The sequence below is a fragment of the Betta splendens genome, chromosome 7 (assembly GCF_900634795.4).
Source record: "Betta splendens chromosome 7, fBetSpl5.4, whole genome shotgun sequence".
Classification (NCBI taxonomy): domain Eukaryota; kingdom Metazoa; phylum Chordata; class Actinopteri; order Anabantiformes; family Osphronemidae; genus Betta; species Betta splendens.
In genome coordinates this window covers 11,486,749-11,510,548 of record NC_040887.2, presented here as the reverse complement: position 1 = coordinate 11,510,548, position 23,800 = coordinate 11,486,749, and the positions used below count along the sequence as shown (strand labels likewise).

The 23,800-nt window shown below is 42.3% G+C and overlaps 4 protein-coding genes across 16 annotated transcripts; 2 read left to right on the top strand and 2 right to left on the bottom strand.

Moving 5' to 3' along the window:
- Positions 1-1,752: 1,752 nt before the first annotated feature.
- On the top strand, positions 1,753-5,737 carry LOC114858703 (uncharacterized). Its single transcript, XM_055510234.1, has 2 exons — positions 1,753-2,307; positions 2,415-5,737. The coding sequence occupies exons 1-2, from the start codon at positions 1,870-1,872 to the stop codon at positions 3,159-3,161; spliced, it is 1,185 nt and encodes a 394-aa protein (XP_055366209.1). The 5' UTR covers positions 1,753-1,869; the 3' UTR covers positions 3,162-5,737.
- On the bottom strand, positions 5,672-9,752 carry sike1 (suppressor of IKBKE 1). Of its 2 annotated transcripts, XM_029155656.3 has the most exons (6): positions 9,069-9,752; positions 7,559-7,817; positions 7,337-7,442; positions 7,116-7,258; positions 6,921-7,034; positions 5,672-6,695 (listed from the first exon to the last, which is right to left on the bottom strand). In XM_029155656.3, the coding sequence occupies exons 2-6, from the start codon at positions 7,715-7,717 to the stop codon at positions 6,582-6,584; spliced, it is 636 nt and encodes a 211-aa protein (XP_029011489.1). In that variant the 5' UTR covers positions 7,718-7,817; positions 9,069-9,752; the 3' UTR covers positions 5,672-6,581. The 2 variants fall into 2 exon arrangements, with proteins under 2 accessions (XP_029011489.1, XP_055366210.1); XM_055510235.1 differs by lacking the exon at positions 9,069-9,752 and having other exon boundaries at positions 7,559-8,039.
- On the top strand, positions 8,662-21,454 carry csde1 (cold shock domain containing E1, RNA-binding). Of its 12 annotated transcripts, none has more exons than XM_029155647.3 (24): positions 8,662-8,820; positions 10,987-11,628; positions 12,430-12,673; positions 13,733-13,921; positions 14,379-14,577; positions 14,712-14,821; positions 15,332-15,418; positions 15,617-15,714; positions 15,799-15,880; positions 16,026-16,154; positions 16,282-16,407; positions 16,517-16,732; positions 16,811-16,951; positions 17,044-17,208; positions 17,368-17,379; positions 17,614-17,631; positions 18,253-18,360; positions 18,439-18,617; positions 18,700-18,812; positions 18,904-19,023; positions 19,133-19,308; positions 19,427-19,590; positions 19,691-19,823; positions 20,011-21,454. In XM_029155647.3, the coding sequence occupies exons 3-24, from the start codon at positions 12,548-12,550 to the stop codon at positions 20,056-20,058; spliced, it is 2,739 nt and encodes a 912-aa protein (XP_029011480.3). In that variant the 5' UTR covers positions 8,662-8,820; positions 10,987-11,628; positions 12,430-12,547; the 3' UTR covers positions 20,059-21,454. The 12 variants fall into 12 exon arrangements, with proteins under 12 accessions (XP_029011480.3, XP_055366204.1, XP_029011482.1 ...); XM_055510229.1 differs by having other exon boundaries at positions 14,712-14,878; XM_029155649.3 differs by lacking the exon at positions 12,430-12,673 and having other exon boundaries at positions 14,712-14,878.
- Positions 21,156-23,550, bottom strand: rassf11 (Ras association domain family member 11). Its single transcript, XM_029155655.3, has 2 exons — positions 23,157-23,550; positions 21,156-23,076 (listed from the first exon to the last, which is right to left on the bottom strand). The coding sequence occupies exons 1-2, from the start codon at positions 23,257-23,259 to the stop codon at positions 21,803-21,805; spliced, it is 1,377 nt and encodes a 458-aa protein (XP_029011488.1). The 5' UTR covers positions 23,260-23,550; the 3' UTR covers positions 21,156-21,802.
- Positions 23,551-23,800: the final 250 nt, after the last annotated feature.

Genomic DNA, 23,800 nt, shown 5'->3' with positions numbered 1-23,800 from the left:
GAACAGCAAAGATGAACCAAAGAGGTAGCAACTGTGTAATTAAAGAGCAATATCTTTGGCCAAAATCAAAATTAATCCCCTTTGCTTCGCTTTCTTTACAACAGTACACATATACACCTTAGCACCCACTGAATTACTCAGTGATTTCCCATACACCTCATTAAAACGACTTATGCTGAAGTCACTCCAGCTCAGTAGAAGTGGTGTTACATATATTGTACATATGAAGCATAAAACAGTTACCATCAAGAAATATGGACAAGTACAGCGTGACAGCCATGATGCTGTGTTTAAGTGACCTTTGCTACAAAACTATGCTGTGGCCTGACTGCATTCAACCTCGTAAAAAAAGAGTGATGTGGTGAACACAGCTGAAGAGATCATCAACCCTGTCTTCTGGTCCTGGTGGACTTGTATCCCCATCACAGTTCACTCCGACACTGTACTGATCACTCATTAGACCCTGACTGCGCTGCTGTTGCTGGGCCGAAGCTCTTTATTCTCAGTCTGTACGTGACAGCATAATTACACATTTAGGGTAGTGTTCAGTTGTAAATCAGAATGGTAAGCTGCAAGGTTATACCAGTGTACGTACACACACACACACACACACACACACACACACACACACACACACACACACACACACACACACACACAGATATATAGCATTTAATTTTCAGAATCAAATTTCAGAATCATAAAAATCGTTTAAAAAAAATCTGTAATTTAAATGAATTCTACAAACGAACTGGCAAACATTTTAAATTGATAATGGTATTCATATAAAAGTGATGTATTCTCAGACAGAGTCATTTTATTGGCAAATCTATAAGATTGGTAATAAAATTGTAACATAATAAATAAAAAATAAATTGCATACTTCACCGTTATTTAACGTAATAACGTCGCCTTGCGCTTAGGGCTTGGGGATATTTACCTAATGTAATGGCACTGAAGGGGGAGAATTCCAGGGGCACAACCGCTGTCTGACGGCTTGCTTCCTGAACAGTGGCCCCCAACTCTATAATGTAGTTAAAACTGGGTGGTGATCCTCTATATCGGGGCAAGTGGGTGATGCAAGCTGGCCCCCACCTCCAGGCCCCAGTGAAACAGTCCACTCCCAGGCCCTAAATGTATGTGTATGTTCTTAGGTATGAGGAGCTTTGGAAGGTCACCAGTTCCCTGAGTGGTCCAGCAGACAGAGTCATCAAAGCGAGGATTCTATCCACTGGTCCCCCAGGGAGACAGCCTCCAGAGTCCTGGATGGGTGTTTATGACTAATGCAGTTAAAACTGAGGAGCATATTACTTTGGGAGGGACAGGGGCGAAACCTCTTCCCAGTAGCTCCCCAGTCCCTCCACCACTAGGACGTATGGAGCAATGTAGTTGGGAAGCAATACACCGGGGTTCCAGACTAGCTCCTCTACCCATCTCACCACCCCCTGCCAGCCCCAGACAGAAACAGACCAGCACGACTCAGGGACCACTACTGCCTGGGACATCACAAGCAGCGCAGCCAGAACCACCCTCCCTCCTCTGTCACACATGCACGTTCTCTCACTCAAGCGTGCTCGTGCTCGTGCTCGTGCTTGTGCTCGTGCTCGTGCTCGTGCTCGCTCCGTGTCTTCCGCTCTGTCTTATACACATACTGTGCACAAACCCGGATAGACCTAACCGCAACCAGGACAGCCCCTCCCATTAACCAAACCAACCCTGCCATGTCCCATCACCGCAGGCCAAGACGGTTTAAAAACAGTATAGAATCATTCATCACCACCTTGAATCAAAAACAGAAGTACAGTTTTGTGGGGTATAAATTACAGGCGGAGGATTCAAGCTGCAGCTTGTCAGGAATTTCAGCTGAAGATGGAGAAGCTACTAAGCAAACAACTTATTCCACAGAACCTTGGCACATTTGGGGCCATTGTTGTGATGTTTACCTACAGTATTTTGCTGGACCGGGACATTGACTGCACCTGTAAACAGCAAGACAATCTGTGTTATGTATACCTGTTTGTCCCAGGTTGTCTAATCTGGGTCTTAATGCTCTGGACACGAAAGACTTTTCTGCAGATCTGCAGAAAGTGCTACTGCTGCAAGTTTTTTTGTTTTTTGTGTAAAGACATTTTTAAGTCACTGCTCATTGGTCTGCTGTGGGTCGCTTTTGTATTGATTGATGGAGACTGGTATGTCTGCTGTTGGAATGATCACTCCACACAACAGGCACAGCTGTCCTGCAAAACACCGGCAGACCTGACGTATGAAGACAGAGTCATCATTGCTGAACTGAAAAATAAATCCAGGGTGAGTGTTTATTTCTGCTTTAAAAACATTCTATAAACTAGACTATAGGAAACAACAGATTACAGTGAAGTGTAATAACAAAATTATATGGATGATTTATTTTTCAGATCCTTGGAATTAGTTTGTTGGCTGCCATAGTTGGTCTAGCAGCTATAATGTCTTGGTTTGAATGGCGTAGATTATGTCAAAGGGAAGCACCAAAACGTAAAAGAGAAGGATGCTGTCTACCATCAAAATGCTGTAACACAGAAGGATCAAAATGCTGCAAGACAGAAGGATCAAAATGCAGTGAAACCGAAGGATCTAAATGCTGTAACACAGAAGGGTCAAAATGCTGTAACACAGAAGGATCTAAATGCTCTAATGCAGAAGGATCTCAACGCTTTGAGAAATTAATTTGCTGTTACAGAGAAGGATCAAATTGTTGTAAAAAAGAAGAATCAATCTCCTCAAGAAACAAAAATATATATTACAAAATGATATTGAAAGAGGAGGAAAAGGTACTAAAAGAGATACTGAGAGAGTCATCAAAGAGTCAGTTGACTGAAGGAATCAAGGGAAAAATCTGTGGTGAACAATGGACTGAATGTTTTGATGTTGCTAAAAGTCTGATAAAGGAACAAAAAAAACCAAAACTGGATGGAGAAGGAAGATGTGAAGGAAAAAGAGGAGAGGGGGGAGAAGGAGGAGATGGAGAGAGGGCTGAAGGAGGAGATGGAGGGATGGTTGGAGGAGGAGGAGACTGCGATAGAATCGGGGTTGGAGAAAGAGAAGGAGATAGAGGGAGTGTTGGAGAAGGAGGAGGAGGAGGAGATGGAGAGCAGATTGGAGGAGAAGCAGGGAGGGAGGGGTGAAAGGGGAGAAGGGCTGGAGTTTGACAGTAAATATGATCAATGTTTTTGGATGATTCAACTGTGACTGAGCATCAAGATTTAATATCTTATATTACAGAACACACTGTAACAATCAGTCTATGAATGTGTTTGTTACTTCTTTTATTCAATTGCTTCTCATTCCTATCATGGAAAACCACATTTCATTAAAAAAGGAATCAATTTTAAAAACCTCATGGCTCCACATGCTCCCAACCACGCTTGGTTCCCAAAGTCCCTCTGTACTTGTGGGCTCTGCCCTGAATGTGTAAGATGTAACATTTATTTAACACAGGTTCCACAGTGTCTGTGATGAGGACTCGTGCCTGGTTCTCCTCCCACTCACTGAAACTTCTTTTTGTATAATTCATATGTTATCTGTAGTCTGTTCCTTCCTGTCTGAACTGTAACTAAAACAATGGTAAAACAAACTCCCTCCCAATGGTTAAAAGGAAAAAAAGGCTAAAAAAAGGTTATAAAGTGAGAAATGAGAAAATACATAAAAACACTAAAGCTATAACTTACGATTATTTTGATAAGCGAGTATTTGTCAATAAATCCACAACATTCAGGCTGTGAGGCAACAGTGACGTCCACCAAAAACTCTTTTAATTTAGTGTCTGCCCAGTTAAAGTTCACTACTATGTAGCAAGCAAGCTGATGGCACAACCAGCTAATATTGGCAAGTCAGCCAAACGGATTAAGTGACAAACTAACTTCTTACACAGCAGTCAATGCAGAGACTTTGAAACTGGAGTGAGGTGTTCTCTCTTTCTGGTCTTTGCCAATACTCTGGCTGCTGAGTTTTGTAGCAGATGTAAATGACCTGCAAAATGTTCTTCTTGGGAAAACCACAAAAAAGAGCATTGCAGTGGTCAACTCTGCTGGTAATTAATGCAGGAGAAAAATGGGCAAACTCTTGCAATGTTTTTAAGGGGGGTAGTTTTTTTACACATTTGCTGTGATTTACTAAAAATGTTTGAAGTTGTGACATTAATTTCTCTTTCTGTGTCTTAGGACCAATGATTAAGACTTTGGTTTTGTCCTGGTTTAGCTGAAGAAGTTCTCTGACATCCATGCTGTGATATCTATGATTTTAACAGTGTGTCGATGGGTCCTGGGTCATCATGAGACACGCCAGTGTAAAGTTGAGTAGCACTGCTATGAAAGCTAATGCTGCATCTCCATGATGTCATCATCAAGCAGGAGCATGTAAAGATTAAAAAGCGTCGGACCCAACATTAAACCTTGAGGCACTCCACATTCTACCTTATAGTTTTATGATGAGCATTCATCCATTCTTATAGAGAAAGTTGTGTCTAACAGGTTTGATTTGAACCAATTGAAAACAGTTTCAGCGAGGCCAACACGCTTGACTGTCTGCCTAAAAGAATTCTGTAATCTACTGTGTCAAAGGCAGCAGTAAGATCCAATAAAACTAGAACAGATTTTCTTCAAGATCATTTAAAACCCTCAACAGACCTGTCTTTGTACTGTGACCAGCCCGAAATCCAGACTGGTATGGTTTAAAGATATTATTTAAAATCATAATATTATATAGTTGGTTGAAAACAATCTTTTTTGAAATTTAATGTAAAAATGTCAGGTTGGACACTGGTCCTTAGTTACTGGGGAGTGAGGCATCTAAATTATTTCTCTTCAGGAGGGGCTCAACCACCGCAGTTTTAAGTGCAGCAGGAATGAACACTTGTCTGAAGAGAATATTTTACAATATTAACAACATTGTCAACTAAAAAGCATCTCAGCATCAACCAGGACAAATCTCTCTAGTGTTTTCTTACATGAAAAAGTAAAATCAGTTTACTTCTCCTTTATTTTTCTGTTATTTGCTTTCTTTTTCGCTTTTTAGTTTCTTCACTTTAGTTTTGTGTTATTATATTTGCAGTAGCTCTACTTTGTTTTATTGGGGCTACAGTGTCAAGAATAGTTTTAATTCTAGTGTTGAATATATCATAATATCACAGGAAGAAGGTAAAATACCAAGTGGAAAGTCACCAAGAAATACAACAAAATTTGCAGCCACTTCAGCAGTAATATAAGGTTTCCTCAGCACCGTGGTCACAGTGGGACGAGCCTCCTGCTGCTACTGTATGTGGCGGAGACCCTCCTGGGTTGCGGAGAACGTTGAGGGCAGAACACATCCCGCAGATGGAGCAGGTCCGGAAGCAGCTGATCGGGAAGTAGGAAGCTGCTGTCTCAGCGCACGTGATGGAGTTCGTCTGGTCTCCTGGTCTGTGAGGACCGAGGAAGCGGTGGAAATTCCTGCTCGTGTTGGGCTTAGCTCCAGCACGGATCTGTAGAGCCCATTACGATCATGAAATGGAGGATCCGCGCTGCTCAGTGTTTAGAAGGAAAAACACCAAGTCAAGCGATAATGGGAACTTTAGCAGCCACTTATAAACCGACAAACGCAACGCGGCTCAACGTCTCCATCGTGTGGTAAAAAATAGTAAAACTGAACATTCGTTCAATGAGTTTTAATAGTTTTATTGAGAAAGTATTTTTCAAGTGCTGAATTAAAATTTGTTTGACTCAAATCAATACACTGCCATGAAGTTAACACTGCTTTCCTGAGATGACAATATATAATTTCTGAGAGCTAACAGTTTGCAAACATTTACACACAAAACTTGGCATATTGACATTAACGGATGGTGTAACTTCGGCTGGAATAATTGACTCTACATCCAGAACATATCTAAAACCTAGTAAATGTGGAAATTGCTATACATGGATTGTACAACAATCACATTTTCAGTGGTATTAACATAAAATTGATCTATCGCCACTTCACAGCAGACAAATTGGGTGAAACAGACACACTCATTACATTGGCAAAGTGATTGAACATGATGTGTTGTAGCCTACAATATTGTTAATAGACTTCAGATGAACTCTTATCTGGGGTGGTTACGACACATTGAGTGTAAGTGAACAGCAAAGATGAACCAAAGAGGTAGCAACTGTGTAATTAAAGAGCAATATCTTTGGCCAAAATCAAAATTAATCCCCTTTGCTTCGCTTTCTTTACAACAGTACACATATACACCTTAGCACCCACTGAATTACTCAGTGATTTCCCATACACCTCATTAAAACGACTTATGCTGAAGTCACTCCAGCTCAGTAGAAGTGGTGTTACATAGATTGTACATATGAAGCATAAAACAGTTACCATCAAGAAATATGGACAAGTACAGCGTGACAGCCATGATGCTGTTTTTAAGTGATCTTTGCTACAAAACTATGCTGTGGCCTGACTGCATTCAACCTCGTAAAAAAAGAGTGATGTGGTCAACACAGCTGAAGAGATCATCAACCCTGTCCTCTGGTCCTGGTGGACTTGTATCCCCATCATAGTTCACTCCGACACTGTTCTGATCATTCATTAGACCCTGACTGCGCTGCTGTTGCTGGGTAGTTTGTTTCTTCTCTCACTGTCCTCACGGAGCTCTTGCTGATGGCCAGGAGGTCTCGAAGCTCTTTATTCTCAGTCTGTACGTGACAGCATAGTTACACATTTAGGGTAGTGTTCAGTTGTAAATCAGAATGGTAAGCTGCAAGGTTATACCAGTGTACGTACACACACACACACACACACACACACACACACACACACACACACACACACACACACACACACATATATATAGCATGCAATTTTCAGAAACAAATTTCAGAATCATGGAATAGTTTAAAAAAAACAACTGTAATTTTCACCTCTAGTTGAGCAAGCCTCTCTTGAACAGTGCAGTAGCGTTGATCATCTACCTGCACCGCTCTTCTCATCACCTGGCCCATCTCGCATATCCGCTCCAACTGGCTCTGCACTTCCTACAACAAAGCAAATCACCGTTATCGTGCCCCATAAATGACTAATTGAAATGTTTAAAAAAATGTTAATGACTAGCGTACTTTTGCATGGTCTTCGTGGAGGGTAAGCACAGGTTTGGTGTCCATCTCTTTTTTCGCCATCATCAGTTGGAGCATCTGCTTGCGGTATCGGCCCATGATCAGCTCTAGTGTGTACTGGTGTTCTTCAAGAGATAACCATAGCTCTGCAAAGCCAGTAAAAGGTGAATTAGAGATAGAACACTAATCATACAATTAACAGAATTAACTAAGCTGTATTAAACCTTTGTTCTCATGCTGTAGCTCCTTGATTTGAGTGTTTTCTTGGGTCAAGAGGACATGAGGTTTGTATTTGGTTAGCTCATGAATCTCAGAGCTGTCTTCTATATGCTAAAGGGACAAAGAGAAATGACAAAGGGACATAAATGTAAGTAAGTAAATCCACCAGCATTAACACCAGTTTATATGCATTCAATTTGTCTGTAAACGTGTTCAGGTGCTCCTACCTTGTCTGGGAGGGCATTCCCCACCTCTCTCATGCTCTGTACTCTCTGACCGAGGGCCCCGGTTTGCTCTATGAGTCCCTCGGCGGCCGCATCGTGCTCTTTAAGCCTCTCGAGGAGGGTCAGAGCGTCGCCCAATACTTTCTCTAAAGTGCAGGCCATTTACGGTGAGCTGACGACCCCGGTATGCAACGTAGACGATACCCCACTGTAGCAGCTAGCCAAAAGGCCTCGCACTGTTAGGTTACACGGGTTATTTAACCTTAAACAGCCAAGACAGATCCAACGTCACATTTAAAACAAAGTGCACATACTAGTGTGAGGCTTTAGATCTACTGTTTAAAAGATACAATTAGAAGAACACAAAATGTTGTTATCAAGCCTATCACTTCCGTATGAGACAGTTCATGACGTCGCTTCCGCATCTTCTTCTTCTTCTCAATGTAAAACACGTTTGCTTTTAACGCCCCCTACTGGAGAACTTCTATTTATTTTATTTTATTTTTTTGGTTACCTTGTAAATTATATATCAAGTCGTATGATTACGCTGTAATCGATGTTATCATTGTTCTGTCTGTGAAATGTAGTTTAAAGCAAGAAGAAAGAGAAAATAGAAAATTGTTTTTTAATGGAAGATGGATTACTTTATATAGAGGATTTATGTAGTTGTACTTATCCAGCACTACAAAAGAGAAATAAGAAATCAAGAAGAAACAATAACAGCTAGTATCTTGAAATTGCCTTAAGTTAATACAAAAAAGGCCAGTCATCAGCCTTGCTGTCTAGGCTTTTGCCATGATGGATTTGGCAAAGCTCAAGTCTATCGCTATCTCCAGTATGTATCAACAGTTCATGTTGATGTTTGGTCTTCTATGTCACAGCAGCACCTAACAACAATGACTGTGTGACTGTGTTGTGTATTTAAAGACCTTCAGACCATATTGTCTGACTTCTGGACACTGGTGACAAGAAGTGGCGAAATGTAACGACGGCCACGTGACGTGTTCATTTGTCTTGAACTTCCTGACTTTTATGATTGCTCGTTTCTAGGTCGGGTAATAAAATTGTTGGTAAAGAAAGAGCTATTACGCAACTGTTTACAAGGTCTCTCACCGCGGGTCCAACTGTACGGTTACACAGCGGGATACTGTTTTATTTAGACGCTTAACGTGACGTCAAATCTCGCGATAGCCGCCTCCCTATTCACTACGTAATGTGCCGTGCTGCTTCTAGCGGCGCTGGTGACAGTGCTGAAAGCTGTTGGGGTGAGTTTTTAATATTTTCCTTCATTTATATCACAATTCGACCATTTTTATGTAATGTAAGATTAGGACATATTATTTTATCCATCCGGTGGCTTTGTAGAAGTTCACGCTTTAATCAACGCTTGGTCGTACGCAGAGCTCGGGCCTGGGTGGGGGCAGCCGTGTTTTTTCTCATCGTAAATCACCACACAAGCACTAAGCAGCATGCTAGCTAAACGTAGCGGCTCATAGCAACTTGCCGTACTCACCGCAACGTCCTTGCTACATTGGCGCCTGATAAAACAACAGCACTGTCTTTCCAAAACGGGTCCTGGTGTACAAGTACTTGGCACTTGTGTGAAACTGTTGTGTAGAACAAAACGGAGGACGCGATAATTGAGTAGATCTGCGCTGTAGCACACGAAAGCTTGTTGTGCGTGGCTAACAGTTAGCTTCTTTGTTATCTCATCCGCGTGCCGTTAGCTCAAAACGTTAACCTGCCGTTATGAAACGAACAAATTTACTCTTCTACTAAATTAAATGAATTTGTAAGTTGTTATCGTAACGTGTTTCCATCTCCACCTAATTTTAGAACCACCAGACGGTTCAATTTATTAGCATAGCGTTAGCAATAGGCAGGAATCCACTTTTAAAACATATTAAATACTGATCACCCAATTTGTCGACAAAAGGAACTGTTGTAAGAACACACAAGTTTATACAGACAAATAAACACTCGAAGTCACACTCAGTTTTACGAACGGAGTTTGCCTAGGAGCAGATTAATTCCGATGCTTAGCTCTTACTTTCGGTCAAGTTTCTCAAATAGCTCTAAACATTTAATGTGCTAACTATTTGAGCTGTCTTGTGAATTATTCAATCGCAATTTCCAGTGCCGGACATGCATCGGCGCTGTTGGTTTGCTTCGCCAGATGTGTCAACACAGGGTCATTAGGTTGAGTTAATTGTATAGCTACCTTCTATTATGGCGGTTCGGTATAAAATATGCTGTAAAATCAGAATCGTAGCCCACGTGCGATTTTTTTTTTTGGGGGGGGGTACATCTGACGTGGCCTTGCATTGAGTACGCAACGCGTATCAGGCCTTATTAGTTATTCCAGCTGAGGATGGTGGATTGCTAGGAAGTCACATGGTCTGCTCAGAATGGTTGTTGTTCGGGCCCACACCAGGCTAGCCCCATGTGGCTAAAGCTTCTAGGACAGAGCTGTATTTGAACTGTGTTCTGTTTTTTCTATTTTGTCTAATAACAGTCCTGAAAGTGCAAAGGTTCTACTAAACAGCTGCTTGTTAGGCAATATTGTTACAAACGCCTCAAGAATTGTTTAATGTCAGCCATTGCTCTTCACCTCTAACCCACTTATCCAGTTCCTTTAGCAAAATCCCCTTTTTTATTTCTACAGCTCTATTTCCTGTAGTTCTGGTATACATACAGCACCCTGTTGTTGTAATCTACACTTGACGTTTGTGAGTGAGGTGCATCTCATTTTTTTTATTTATTTTTTTAAGGAAAACCTTGTTCTGAAAAATGGAAGAAAAAAAATAGGCCCAATGTTATAAATTAACCTTCCAGGAATCACGAAGTCATTGCAACACAGCCACAGCAGAATAGATATCATGTGTCCCTAGGCTGGCTCACCAAGCTTGTTTTGAAACCAGTGTATTTAGGTCAACAACACTGTGCTCTAACCTGCAGATAGAGATCACTTTCTGAGCTTCTAAAAGGACTCTCTTGTGTATATACTTTCAAACACAAGTGGTATTCATCTTGTTTATAAGGCAAGCCTCACCTCAACAGTTATTTGAATGACAAAACACAGGGCCCTGGTCAGCAGTTGTTCCATAAATATCATAGCCTGAGCTGAAGGTATGCAGAAGGATTTGTTGATCCACAGCCCTTGTTTGCTAGTCAGCTGCTTGACATCGTGGACTGTATCTAGAGGCATTTGAGGAAAGCCTATTTTTATACTGTGACTCTGGGACTAAAGTATCCAGTGTTCTCAAAACATCATGTCACTGGTTTAGACATTACTGTTTTTCTTTTTGTTTTGATACTTGTCTGCAATTTATTTAACTTATTGTATAACTGCTTTTGTCTCCTGATCCATTTTCTGTAAGGTGAAGTGCTAAGGTTTGCCTAACCAACCAAATCTTTGTTTCCGCCTACAGTATGAAGTGAAACGGAACTCAATTTTTGTACCATCCGCAACTGCTTCAAGTTCAGATCATAACAAAGAAACTGAAGATAAGATTCCAAAACAAGCAACGTTGCAACACTGAAGATGTGTGGGGGAGAAAAAAGGATAACTTCAAGAGTTTAAAACGCAAGAAGTAACCAAATCCTCAAACGACCAAAGACGACGCACATCTACCCTATTGAAACACCGACAAGAAGCAATTCTATGCCCAAGCATATTCGGAGAAGTCAACTGATCTGAAACCAGAAGTTTGTGCCTACTCAACAGCTTTGACAAAGCACACGTCCCAACGCTGCTCCTAGCCCTCCTCATCCTCACCACACCACTGACTCACCACTGGGGTGTGGAGTGGGCTGCTATCTGCTAGTTGTTCCTCCCCATAGTCCCCTCACCTATTCTCGCCCCACTGTTTTCATTGTAGCTTTTTTCCAAGCAGCGTATTTACACCTGCATTTGCCTTTTTGCGCTAGTTTTGTCCCCGTTTTTTTCCTTTTATGCAACCATCTAGAAGTTGTGCCAGAAACCTGTAACAGGTGTGTGTGTGCGCGCGTGAAGAGAACTACAAGATCTGCATAAGCAGAGATTCAGAAAACATTCAAGACTGCAAATAAAGGTGGGTCTCAGTTGTAGTTCAAATATATGACCTATGTGGTTAACAGAAACTGCCCTTTCATATTTAGGTCACTTTCTTTCATGTGTTTGAAAGAACTTCCTATTCCTAGAATGCTGAAATGGTTCAAGAAGCTAAGCTATAAGTTGGATTCAATCAGAGTGTAAATGGTAAATTTGCACGTTATACAATGACCTGATGTGCATGTGCTGGCTGTCTAACTTGGTTCTGATTTAGTCTGGCTAGCATCACTGATCATGGGCAGCAATGCAGAGGGTTTCTTGCAATTGGAAATGTTTCCTGAAAGTGTTGAAGAATTTGGAAAAGAAAAGTGTATTCCTGATGCTTCTATATCTGGATATGTGGCCTACATGGTTACTATTACCAATTAAATGAAGCTGCTGTCTTTGCCGGTTACAAAACCTCTAACCAGTGGAAACAGCTCGGTTAGACAATTCACTCTCTTCACAATCTTGAACGCCTACATAATGTGGAATGACTGTCGAGGATGTGATACTGTGTTGTCACGTCAATGACCTTTCTGTTGCAGTTTGATAAAGTAGCTCTTAAGCCACCACCTCCAAAAAGTGGAATTGGTTGTTTTAGTTGTTTCCTTTTCACACCCAGCCCACACCTTTTTAGCCACTCTTGATTTTTCGAGCCCACCCCCCACTATGTTTGTCTTTTCAGCTCACTCCCTGGAAATTAGAGCCCACTGCTATTTTCCTTTGTTTGTGACACACGGCACACTGGCTGACCTGTTTGCCTTACCCGTTATGTTTGTTCCTTTCTCCACCCTTGCAGACCTCCAGCGGTGTATCATTGGGTTGTTGCATAGAATAGTCATTAAAAATCAAGCAGAAACATATTAATCAAGTTCAGCAAGTGCTCAAGCAAGTGTGCTCCGGGTTTTTGGGAAAATATGGGCAGCCCCTGGAAAGGCTTTGTTGAATTTACCTTGCCTGCGTCGCCACCCACCGCGTTTGTTAGCGCTGACCTGAGCAGCACCTCCCCTGTCGGACTCAGCCTGTCACCATATGGCCGATCCGTAAGTTTCACCATCCCGCCTCCTTTCTACGTGCCCCACCCCATCGAACACCCATCCACCCACTCTGCCCTGCATTTCTCTGCTGTGAATGGCCTAACCTCTTTCATCCTTTTACGGGCTCCTGAGACTAGCCTCTACTTGATTTTATCACTGCAGGGTGTGGGGTGTTCTGAGAAGTAACTTGCGAAAATTAAATCTGCGTTTTTGGTTTTGTTTTTTTTGTTTTTTTTTTGTTTGTTTTTTGAGAAATCCTTTAGGGACTCCCCCCATTTGAACTTTGTTTCAAAGTTGGGTGGGTTAATTGGGTGGGCACAAGCTTTCCAACATTATTTCCCATGTCAATGCAAAAGGACACGAGATGAATGAAAATGATAGGAAGATTGGTATTATAAAATACTTAAACATTGGTTCAAGACCTAGAATGTCAGTTATCAATAATACTGCATCATTATATAGAACTTGACTGATTATTCTGTTCTCAGGTGTTTATTATTGGGTGAAAAGACTAGCTCATTAGGATGTGCAGTACAGAACACAGAGAAAGAGGCTGCCCTGGGATCCCTCTCATAACCATCACCTCTGTTCACTGCACCGCTATTTGACCTGTCTCTGCGTCTCCTGATTATCTACTTTCAGTAGCCCCCCCCTTCCACTGTACCCGGCTGTTTTAAAGCATTTGGTTTCTTTTAGTGTTAAGTCTGTGTTCTCTGCACTCCCATTTCTGTTGGAATGCACAGTTTATTTCCTTTTTTGGCCTTTTATTGCTCTTTATTCATGCTGTGACATTGGTTTGGTGGTAGATCGTTTGTCAGGTTTTCCTACAGGTCTGGAGTTTTAGTGGTGGATGTGATAAAGTATAACAATGTGGCTTTGGAGACGTCTTTAGTCTTGTCACCTAACCTGATGTATTAAAAGGAAAAAAAAATCAGACTTTCAGCGTCAGAACATACAATACACCTTATTGCTGAATAACTGGTTTGCGTAACATCCTAAAACCTCTGAATAAAGGTAACACTGTCCATGACTGCTCGTTGTCAAAGTTGTTGCCTCCTCCCACAGCACATCCAAGCCATATCCCCAGTGTCAAAAATGGAACGGGGCTCCTCTGAACCTCCAGTGGCTCGCAGCACTGGCTCTGCCCCATCTGCCTCCACCGGTTCCATGCCTATCCCCCGCTCCTCTTCTTTGTCTTGCCGTGTCCACCCAGGAAGTAAAAAACACAAGCGAACCCCCTTGTATCAGAGATCCGTAAGAGGGCATGTTCAGTTGTGCCCATACTGACCTAACCAGCCCAGTGGGATGCTGTTTGGTCATGTCACTGCTAACCGCATGGTGTGCATTCACCTCGGAAATACAAATTTAACAACGGTGTATTGGCAGTTACTGTGGTTGTTCCACTAAAGTCACAGGTTTGGTTGGTAGGAGCTGATCTGTTGGGAGAATAAAAACAATTGCATGAAATATTGGCTCAAATCATCAGTCATTTGTCAAGAACTGTATTGAGGGCTTGTAGAGTATGAGCGTTTGATGCCCAAGTAGCCCTGGGACACTACTTTACTTTTTACTTTGCTTTTTTTCCTACCCCACTACCTCAGAAGTGTGCTTCTATCTGCATGCATGTTTGTTTGTTTAATTATTTTATTTATTTTTTTGCTTTATTGTGACCAAAAGATGGATTTTAACATGTGCTCAATCTCCTCTCCAGATGAGTTTTGACCCAGGCATGCTCCATAACAATGGCCACACTGCATATGCCAACGGCACAGGGCCTGGTATCCGAGAGACTGGTGTGGTAGAAAAACTTCTGACTTCCTATGGGTTCATCCAGTGCTCTGAACGTCAGGCTCGTCTCTTCTTCCACTGCTCCCAGTACAATGGCAACCTGCAGGAGCTTAAAATAGGAGGTGAGGCCTTGGATACAAATGCACAGCACAAATGTTGAACCCCTTAGTTTAAAAAAAAAAAAAAAAAAGTGAAAAACGAAGTAAATTTTATTTTTTTTTATAATGTTGACAGTTTTCTTTGCTTTGCTCCACAGATGATGTAGAGTTTGAGGTATCCTCTGACAGGCGCACTGGCAAGCCCATAGCAGTGAAGCTGCTTAAGATAAAGCCAGAGGTGCTGCCAGAGGAGCGCATCTCGGGCCAGGTGGGGCCAGACCTGCACGCCTATCCCTTTACTGTGCTGCATGGTTATATTCATCCAGTTAAGGAATACCATTTTATTTTTGGTTCTGTCCTTGTTTGTCAAAGTAACGTTTTATATGCCCGCTGTGTGTTTTCATATTCAGAGTTCTCTCTTCTAACTTGATGCATAGTCTATACATAGGCTTGAATAAGGTGTTGGTAATGTGCATGTATGCATGCATCAGTGTAGTTCTCCAGTGGAAGGATTACATCTGTTGCCTCTGTTTAATATACACTCAGTAATTTATATGATTGTGTTGGCTTACTTGACACAGAACAATCATGTACATGCAACTGGTAACTGGTTGCTCAGTTGCCACGTGAACCTTGGTATACATACCTCTCTGTGAAAATTTAAATTCAGCCATTCCATTCATCACATGTTGTGAAATAATAATAATTATACTGTATGAAAACAAGTGCTGTACAAGCGTCTACTAATACCTTCCTGTAATTTCCTCCTTTTCTGTAGGTTGTGTCATCCATACCACTACATTTGGATGGAAAGAGTGCTCCCGGCCAGATGCCTACTGGCAGCGTTTGTTATGAAAGGAACGGGGTAAGGAAGCTTTTCTTACAGCATTCATTCTACACTGAAGTGTGTGTGTAAAATGTCTGTTCATAGCTACCTCTAATTTTATTATAACATAATGTCAGTGATGTGAAAGCCTCAGCGTGTCCATGTGTCTGCCTGTCCGCTTTTTGAGTTAACACAGTTAAACATTAAACCTTTACCACTGGTTTGACATTTTTACAGGAAGTCTTCTACCTTACCTATACTCCTGATGATGTGGAGGGTAATATCCACCTGGACACGGGTGACAAAGTCACCTTTTACATGGAAACTAACAAGCAGTAAGGCTCCAAACACAATGTCAGTATTGCATAACAGTTCCCCATTTGGCGTTTGTAACAAAAGGTGTCACTGTTGTGTTTTAGTACTGGTGCCGTCAGCGCTCGGAACATTCAACTTGTGAAGAAAAAGCAGACGAGGTGCCAGGGTGTTGTGTGTGCTACAAAGGTAAGGTCAATTGTTTAATTTTGAGAAAGTCTGCTAGTGATCTAACCTTTTTATCCAGAATATTGACAAAATGATGGGTCATCATTTCCAACGAACTACCTAACTAAAAGTTGTTAACTGCGTCTGCATATGCCATTGATTTCAGGAGGCCTTTGGATTCATTGAAAGGGCTGACGTTGTGAAAGAGATATTCTTTCACTACAGTGAGTTCAAGGGTGACCTGGAAGCTCTGCAGGCTGGAGATGATGTTGAGTTCACCATCAGAGATAGAAATGTAAGTGTTTTGAGCGTATCCTCCTTAAACAGCTAACTGAGCACTAAGCAGTGGATAGATTTCTTTGATAAGACCTGTGATGCCACTTTTGTGTGTGAGACATGTTCTGCTTCTATACGTTTTCCAGGGTAAAGAAGTAGCCACAGACGTGAGGCTTCTCCCCCAAGGAACTGTCATTTTTGAGGACATCAGCATTGAGCAGTTCGAAGGCACTGTCATCAAAGTCATTCCCAAGGTTCCCACCAAAAACCAGGCAAGTTTTACAACCACAGCATTACTGTAGGCTTTAAGTGAGTGTCTTTAAATCAACAATCAAGTATCTTAGTAATCGCTAACAAAACCTTTGCTTCTCACTTTCACAGAATGACCCTCTACCAGGCCGTATCAGTGCCCGCATTGGTTTCGCCGACAAGGATCTGCCATTTGGTGAAAAGGACACGAAGTCCAAGGTGACCCTTTTGGAGGGAGACCACATTCAGTTTAACATTTCCACGGACCGCAGAGACAAGCTAGAGAGGGCTACCAACATCGACCTCCTACCAGACACGTTCAACTTCACCAAGGAGACTCGTGAAATGGTGAGTGTTGCAAAAGCACGCGTCAGTGATGTGATGCGATGCAGTGAATTAGGCATTCAGATACTTCTCTTCTTTCAGGGGGTGATTGCAGCGATGCGCGATGGGTTTGGCTTCATTAAGTGTGTTGATCGAGATGCTAGGATGTTCTTTCACTTCAGTGAAGTACTAGAGGAGAGCCAACTGCACATCTCAGATGAAGTGGAATTTACGGTCGTACCTGTAGGTTCTCTAAAATGTTTTATAAAAAAAAATATATGGCCGTCATGTAATTGTACATTTCAGTTGTTAATGCCAAATGTTTTTTATGCTAGGATATGCTGTCGGCGCAGAGAAATCATGCAGTGCGCATCAAGAAGCTTCCCAAGGGCACAGTGTGTTTCCATACGCAGTCTGAGCAACGCTTTATGGGTGTGGTGGAGAAGGAAATTGTGTCAGTCAATACAAAGAATGCAAGTCCTACCAAGGGCAAAGAGAAGGTAGGCCACCAAACACAATACAAATCCACCCCCTTTAGAAAAGTAATACTAGCCCTAGCCGATCCAATCGATTCCCTCTTCCAAAGGTTTTTTAGTTCTAATTATTATCTTTGCCTTCTTTTCCAATGACCACCTCCTGGTTATGCTCCTTTTGGTTAGAAAAAAGACAAGGTAGGAGTAAGACCTACTGCATGAAGCACATGAGTGGCTCACAAATTATTTTCTATTTTACAATAGCACATAGATGTCACTAACAAATTATTGAGCAAGGAATTTATTATTCCTTATTATATCTATTATATTTCCAATGTTAGACAATTGGCAGATATTTCAGCGTACGACTTGACGTGATTTAACGGAGAAGCTCCTCTGACTAATGGGAATCTTTCTCTTTTATTTTTCAAGGGTAAAGTTGTAGGAAAGGTTAGTGCTTGCAGGCTGCTGATCCACTGATTGCCTTGATTACATCTTTTGAGGTGGTCACCAGTTGACCCTTGAATATAGAAACGTATCAGTAGTAGCGCTGCACATCTAGTGACGAAAAACTAATCCCAATTACTAATATCATTGAGAACAGCCTGTTGACCATCTTTAATAATGGTATATAATGGATTATGTCCATAAGACAAACATGGACATGTAATAAATTTGATTCAATTTCATTAAACGAGATGGAATCAATGAGGTTTTGCTTGTGCTATTTGTGTCATGTTCTTCCTCCTCAAAACAACTGACTTTTTTCAGATTATGAAGCAAACTTATTAATTGAACTAATTGAACTTATTCAATTAGAGTCAGACCGTTTAATTATTTTCAAATTGCTTTATCTAATCAATTACAGTAAGTATTTGTATTACAGAGCTGTTCTCAAATAGTTTAAACCGCAGAACAAACAATAGGTTGGGTAGAAATGGGCTGTAACTCACAGCTGCTACTGTAGTCTAGGTTAATGCTAACAAATGCAGAGTGATGCCTGGCATCCTACCTTTTCTCTTGGTAGTTGTGGTGACTGAATTTATTTTGTGACTGTTGTCGTCTCTGCAGGAATGTGAGGAAGGTGTGATTGCATATGAAGACTGTGGAGAGAAGCTCACTGTGCCATACTACATCAAGGATCTGGAGGGAGCGTCTCACCCACAGGTCGGGGACAAGGTATGTGAATGTCTTCACTCTGCTTAAAGTTAGACAGAGCACAGGCACAGTCAATATAAAGAAACATTGTTCTGCCAGGTGGAGTTCTCAATCAGTGAGGTGAAGCGAACTGGCCAGCAGAGTGCAGTCTCTATCAGGCTTCTCAATCGTAACATCTCCAACCCCAAAAGACTGCATGGATTTGTTGCTACACTTAAGGACAACTTCGGCTTCATTGAGACTGCAAATCATGACCAGGAGATTTTCTTTCATTACAGGTAGAGCATCATGTTCTGCAGTAACCTTTGAGGATGGGTTAATGTCTTACAGCTTACGCATAAGTGTATGTTTTCCCTTCAGTGAAGCGTGTGGGGACCTGGACAACTTTGAGCTGGGAGACACTGTGGAGTACACGCTGTCTAAGGGTAAAGGAAACAAAGTCAGCGCTGAGAAGGTTACCAAAGTGGCGGCAGGTAGCGTCTAAGTGACTTTTTTTGTCTTTTAATCTCATTTAGAAAACATGTAAACATTTCTTGAAGTGATGCCACTTTTTTCTACTTCTAGTAAATAACATTGCAGAGGATATCAGTACAACGGTGATCATGGGGAAAGTCATTCGTCCCTTACGCAGTGTGGACCCCTCACAAACTGAATACCAAGGGCTTATTGAGCTGACAGAGGAAGGTTGGTACTGGGTTATTATAGGCCTTCCCCTTTTTCCTCATCTTTTAAACCTTATTGACTCCTCGCTGTGGGTTAGGATGACAGTATCTTATTCTTTTATTTTTTTCAGGTGGTAAAGGCCAGACATATCCTTTTGGCATCATGGGTATGTCAAATAAGGCAGACTGTCTACAGAAAGGAGAACTTGTGAAGTTTCAGGTTTGCACAATAGCTCAAACTGGACAGAAGATGGCGTATAATGTAGTTCCTCAGCGTAGAGCTATGGTGGAGTGTGTCAAAGACCAGGTAGGAATCAGTTTTTGTCAACATTTTAACTCTTAATACATGACAGCTGTTATATTTATGCCATATTAGCAGGAGGGATTTGCCTTCTCAATTTGAAATATTTTTTTGTTTTCCCCAGTTTGGTTTTATAACATATGAAGTTGGTGAGAGCAAGAAACTGTTCTTCCATGTAAAAGAAGTGCAAGATGGCTTGGAGCTCCAGACTGGGGATGAGGTGGAGTTCTCGGTTGTTCTCAATCAACGCACAGGAAAATGTAGTGCCTGCAACGTACGCAGAGTCAGGTACAGACTCTAGTTAATCACATGGACTGAAAATCTGTCCGTTTAAGGTGGCGTAGATGTAAACATTTGCTGTGTTTTTATTCTGGCTGGACCTTTACAGCGAGGGACCCAAACCTGTGGCGACTCCTCGTCCTGACCGTCTGGTGAACCGACTGAAGAGCATCACTCTTGACGACGCCAGTGCTCCTCGCTTGGTTGTTCTAAGACAGCCTCGCGGTCCCGACAATACAAAGGTGCAACTGATTTTCAAATGACGGTTTGGGATTATTTACTGGTTTATGTTGTGTATGAAAGTGCTTTCTCTCTTTGAGATGTAAACGTTGCTACACCCAGCCTTCTTCACTTCTACCTAAGACACATATGCCCTTAAACAAGCAGCCCACAGCAGCATGAAGCTAAAGTTTGTCTTTTCCTCCATAGGGCTTCAGTGTGGAGCGCAAGACTCGTCAACCTGGCGTCATTGACTGAGCAATACAGAGTCTGCCCCATTTGGTGTTCGTGAGATGTCCCAGAATACGAGAGCAGGGGAAAAGGGAATTAGATATGACACATGCTTGTTAACACAAGCTCATACATTAAAACATGTGCACACGTACAGTATTTGACATGTGGAATCTTCGTCCCTGTTAATACATGGAAAGGGAACTTTTCCACCATTCCACAGTTTTCTGCCTCCCATGTGCTAAAGTTTCACACTTTAAGGAACATGGGATCTCTGAGCGTGTGTGCGTGTGTCATGTATCTAGAAGTGACTATAGTATGTACTGAGGTAATTGTTTCTGAGGACCATGTTCCTCTAAATGAGTGACTGTGTGGTTGTCTACGTCGTTTCTTTTGAATCTGCTTTGACTGGAATTCTGCACCTGTAACCTGTCCAGTAGTTTGCCTGGGTGAATGAGTGTGACTGTTAGCATGTCTCTGAGCTTTCTGCTCTTTCTTTCCTCATATTTGCTCCTTTATCCTTGGAAACTGAAAATGATTTCACAGCTAAGTTTCCACGACCGTATGCTTTCCTACAAAACGCATAAAGCAAAGTTCCCTCCATAAGGAGGATCATATTTCTCATGTGCAAGCTTAAACTGAGGATTCTTCTCTGCTCGGTTTTTTGAGCAGTTTTAAAATGCTTTATTGAAGCGCTGAAGTGGAAGCATGGTGTGTGATGTGAATGTCAAAGTAGTTATTCTAATGGGATTTCCCAATCTGGAGCCTTTAGATACCTTTTTGGTATTCGCACGCTCCATGTAAGCAATTTTCCCAGGTGCAGAATTCCTTGTGGCATCTTAAATCTGCAGTTCTTTTTATATTGTTTTTTTTCCCTTGCACACAACTTTGCTCTTTTGTTTTTCCATTGAAACGCAATCTGCTAATATTGAAGTAAGAATAAGGTGCCTAAAAAGCTACAACGAAAATAAAAGGGGGTGGGTCAACAAATTAAATGAATCCTGTTTTCAGCCAACCACCGAAATACTGAACAATCCTATGGTGGCTTTTTCTAATAGAAATAATACTGATATGCATCCCAGACCTGTGGGTTGAACTGAATTATACTGTATAATGTATGTGTGCTTTCTTTTTCTTAGTGAAAGTCCGAATCTCAGATATAATAAAAAAAAAACTTAAAGAATGAAAAAAAGGTAATGTAACAATAATTCTGTTTAAAAACATGCATTAAGACTCAACATCACTTCCAGTGTTATGGAGAACTGGTGGATGAGCTGTTGTGCCTCTGCACATTAAGTTACAGTCAACATTATTTCAACTTTGGATCACCGGGTTTCAGTTGAACCACGTACAGAGGTTCTCATGTACTTTTGTTAATGGTCTTGAATGAAACAATTGAATTAAAGTTTTATGAAAATCACAAGCTGTTTGGTATTTAATTCAATGGCAGTCTGCAAGTCTGTGTTGAGACTTGGTGTAAAAGGGTTCAAGGCATAAAAAACGAGCAGGAAAAAGTTGTTACAATATGTACATCAACTGTGATTAGGAAACTTTACAGTCAATAACAGTTATTCATATACGTATAAATAGGTTTTATGTCCTGTACATTATAAACTATCAAAGGTTAAACTGTCTGGCATCTGGTGGCATGTAAAAACGAAGCCAGTTTGACGTCCTCAGCTGATTTCTTCTCTCGTTTCCCGGCTGCTGACCACGTTTTTTAAGACTTTTATTGAATTACACAAAGAACATACTTTGACATGATTCAAATTTAAACCCTGCTGCTTCCCAGATATATCGTAAGCTCCGAGCGGTGAACCACCTTGGCTCTGGTCTGTGACTGGCACCTCTGGGCTTCGGACCAGCGTGTCCACCACTCCCTCAGCTCAGTGGGTCCGGTCAGCCTCCGCTCCTTGAGCTGCTGTGGAGGCACCAGAGCCTGAGGAGGAGGCTGCCTGCCAACACTTACGTCCTCTGGATCGGGTCCTTGATTCGCATCCTTTGTCGTGATCTCGGTAGCAGCGTTCACGCCAACGCTTGCGCCCACCTTTGAACTGTCATGAGCGACGTGCTTTTTGCTGATGTAAACCTCCAGCTGCGCCTTACACTCCGCTGCCTTCGTCCTCATCTCCAGGAACTGTCGTTGCAACTCTTTCTCGTAACCTTCCTCTCCCTTTAGTTCATTTTCCCAAAACCTCATTTGTTCCATTTCCTCTTCGACCTTTCTCTGTTGCTCTTCCTGCTCAGCTTCGTGGGCTCTCTGCTTTTCTTCGAGCTCAGAAATCTGTGTGTCCATGGCTGCGATCTGGGCCTGTAAATCCTGCAAGCAACTCAGCTGATGCATTATAGTGGCTCTCAGTCTGTTTTTCTCCTCCTCAGTTAAAGAACACTTTGAACACATCAGGTCGTCAGGATTCGCCTCCTGACTGTTCTTGTGTTTGCTTCCTTTGTCTTTTGTCTGATTCCCAATGCAGCACGACGTTTGATGGTCTAAGTCTGACTTGGGGGTTTTCTCTCTTCCTCTTGCTTTGCCTTTGTTGCTCCGACCTGTTGTACCTTTATCCACACTGAGACAAACGTTCAAAGAGGTACGGTTCCTTTTCTCGGCCTTCTTGCTGCCTTCTTTCTCCGAGGCGGTGCTATAGACGTTGCCTTTCCCCAGGCTCTCCAGCCACTCCCGGGCCTCCTCCATCAGGGTCAGAGACTTCCTTTTGGGTTTCTTCAGGTCATCTTTCTGCCGCTCTGCCTCTTGCCTGGAGCAGGACAGAGGTGGCAGGCTCTGGCGATGCAGACTTCGTGAGCTGCTGCCCCGCCACAGTCGAGGGCCTGCGTCTTTCCTTCTCAGCGGGGGGCACGGCTGGTACCTGCCTACTTTGGTCCTGCTCATCTCATCACAGACCGAGGGCCCGTTGTGGATGAGGGTGAGCTGAACCTCCTTAGCCTGCTCGCCGTACCTCTCCAGAGTCTCCAGGAGGTGTTCGCTGGGAGTCATGCATCGTTCAAAGTCCTTGAATTTCTCCCGTAATGTGTAGCGTCCGGACTGGCCTGGAGAGACATAAGAGGGTGAGCTCCCTTTCAGATCAGGACATAGTTTTATTTATCATAGAGCCGAGTACAGCACATACCCAGAGCCTGAGCCAGCGCTATGACCACTTCTTGGCAGGTTGTGTCCTCTGTAACACCACAGACCACGCGTGGGACCTCGTCCACAAACACCTTCACCTCCATCGCACCCAGTCTGTGTTGAGAGTGAGATGGAGTGCGCTGTGAAGGGGCTCTCGCTGTCTCTGTAAGCGGAAGTGAAGCAGACAGCTAAATAGCCTTTTATCATTATCTCTGTAATCTGTTTGTGTGGCACAAGCCAGGGGGCAGTTAACCATGTCTGAATATTCATCCGACAAAGGCTCAACAGAGAGATGAACCTTAAGAACAGCTTTTACTGAAGAATATTCGTTGCTATATATTTATAGGACGTAGCTTTTTTTTCTCTGTTGTACAAATGTTCAAATGTGTCTTCTGTGGTTGAAAGGAACAGTGGAGCAATTGAGTCCAATTAAAATTCCTGGAGGCATCCACCACTGGAGGACGGTTCATGAGCCCGCCCAGCGTGCATTCCTTCCATTTTGCCTGAATAAACAGCAACGTACAGTAGATATGACAGAAGAGAAAGAAAAGTTTTACTCAAACTGGCAACGTTCCACTATGTTACAGGGAACTGGGCTGTTTGGAAGGTTCGGTTAGAAAATCAGTGAAATTGGGAAATGGTAAA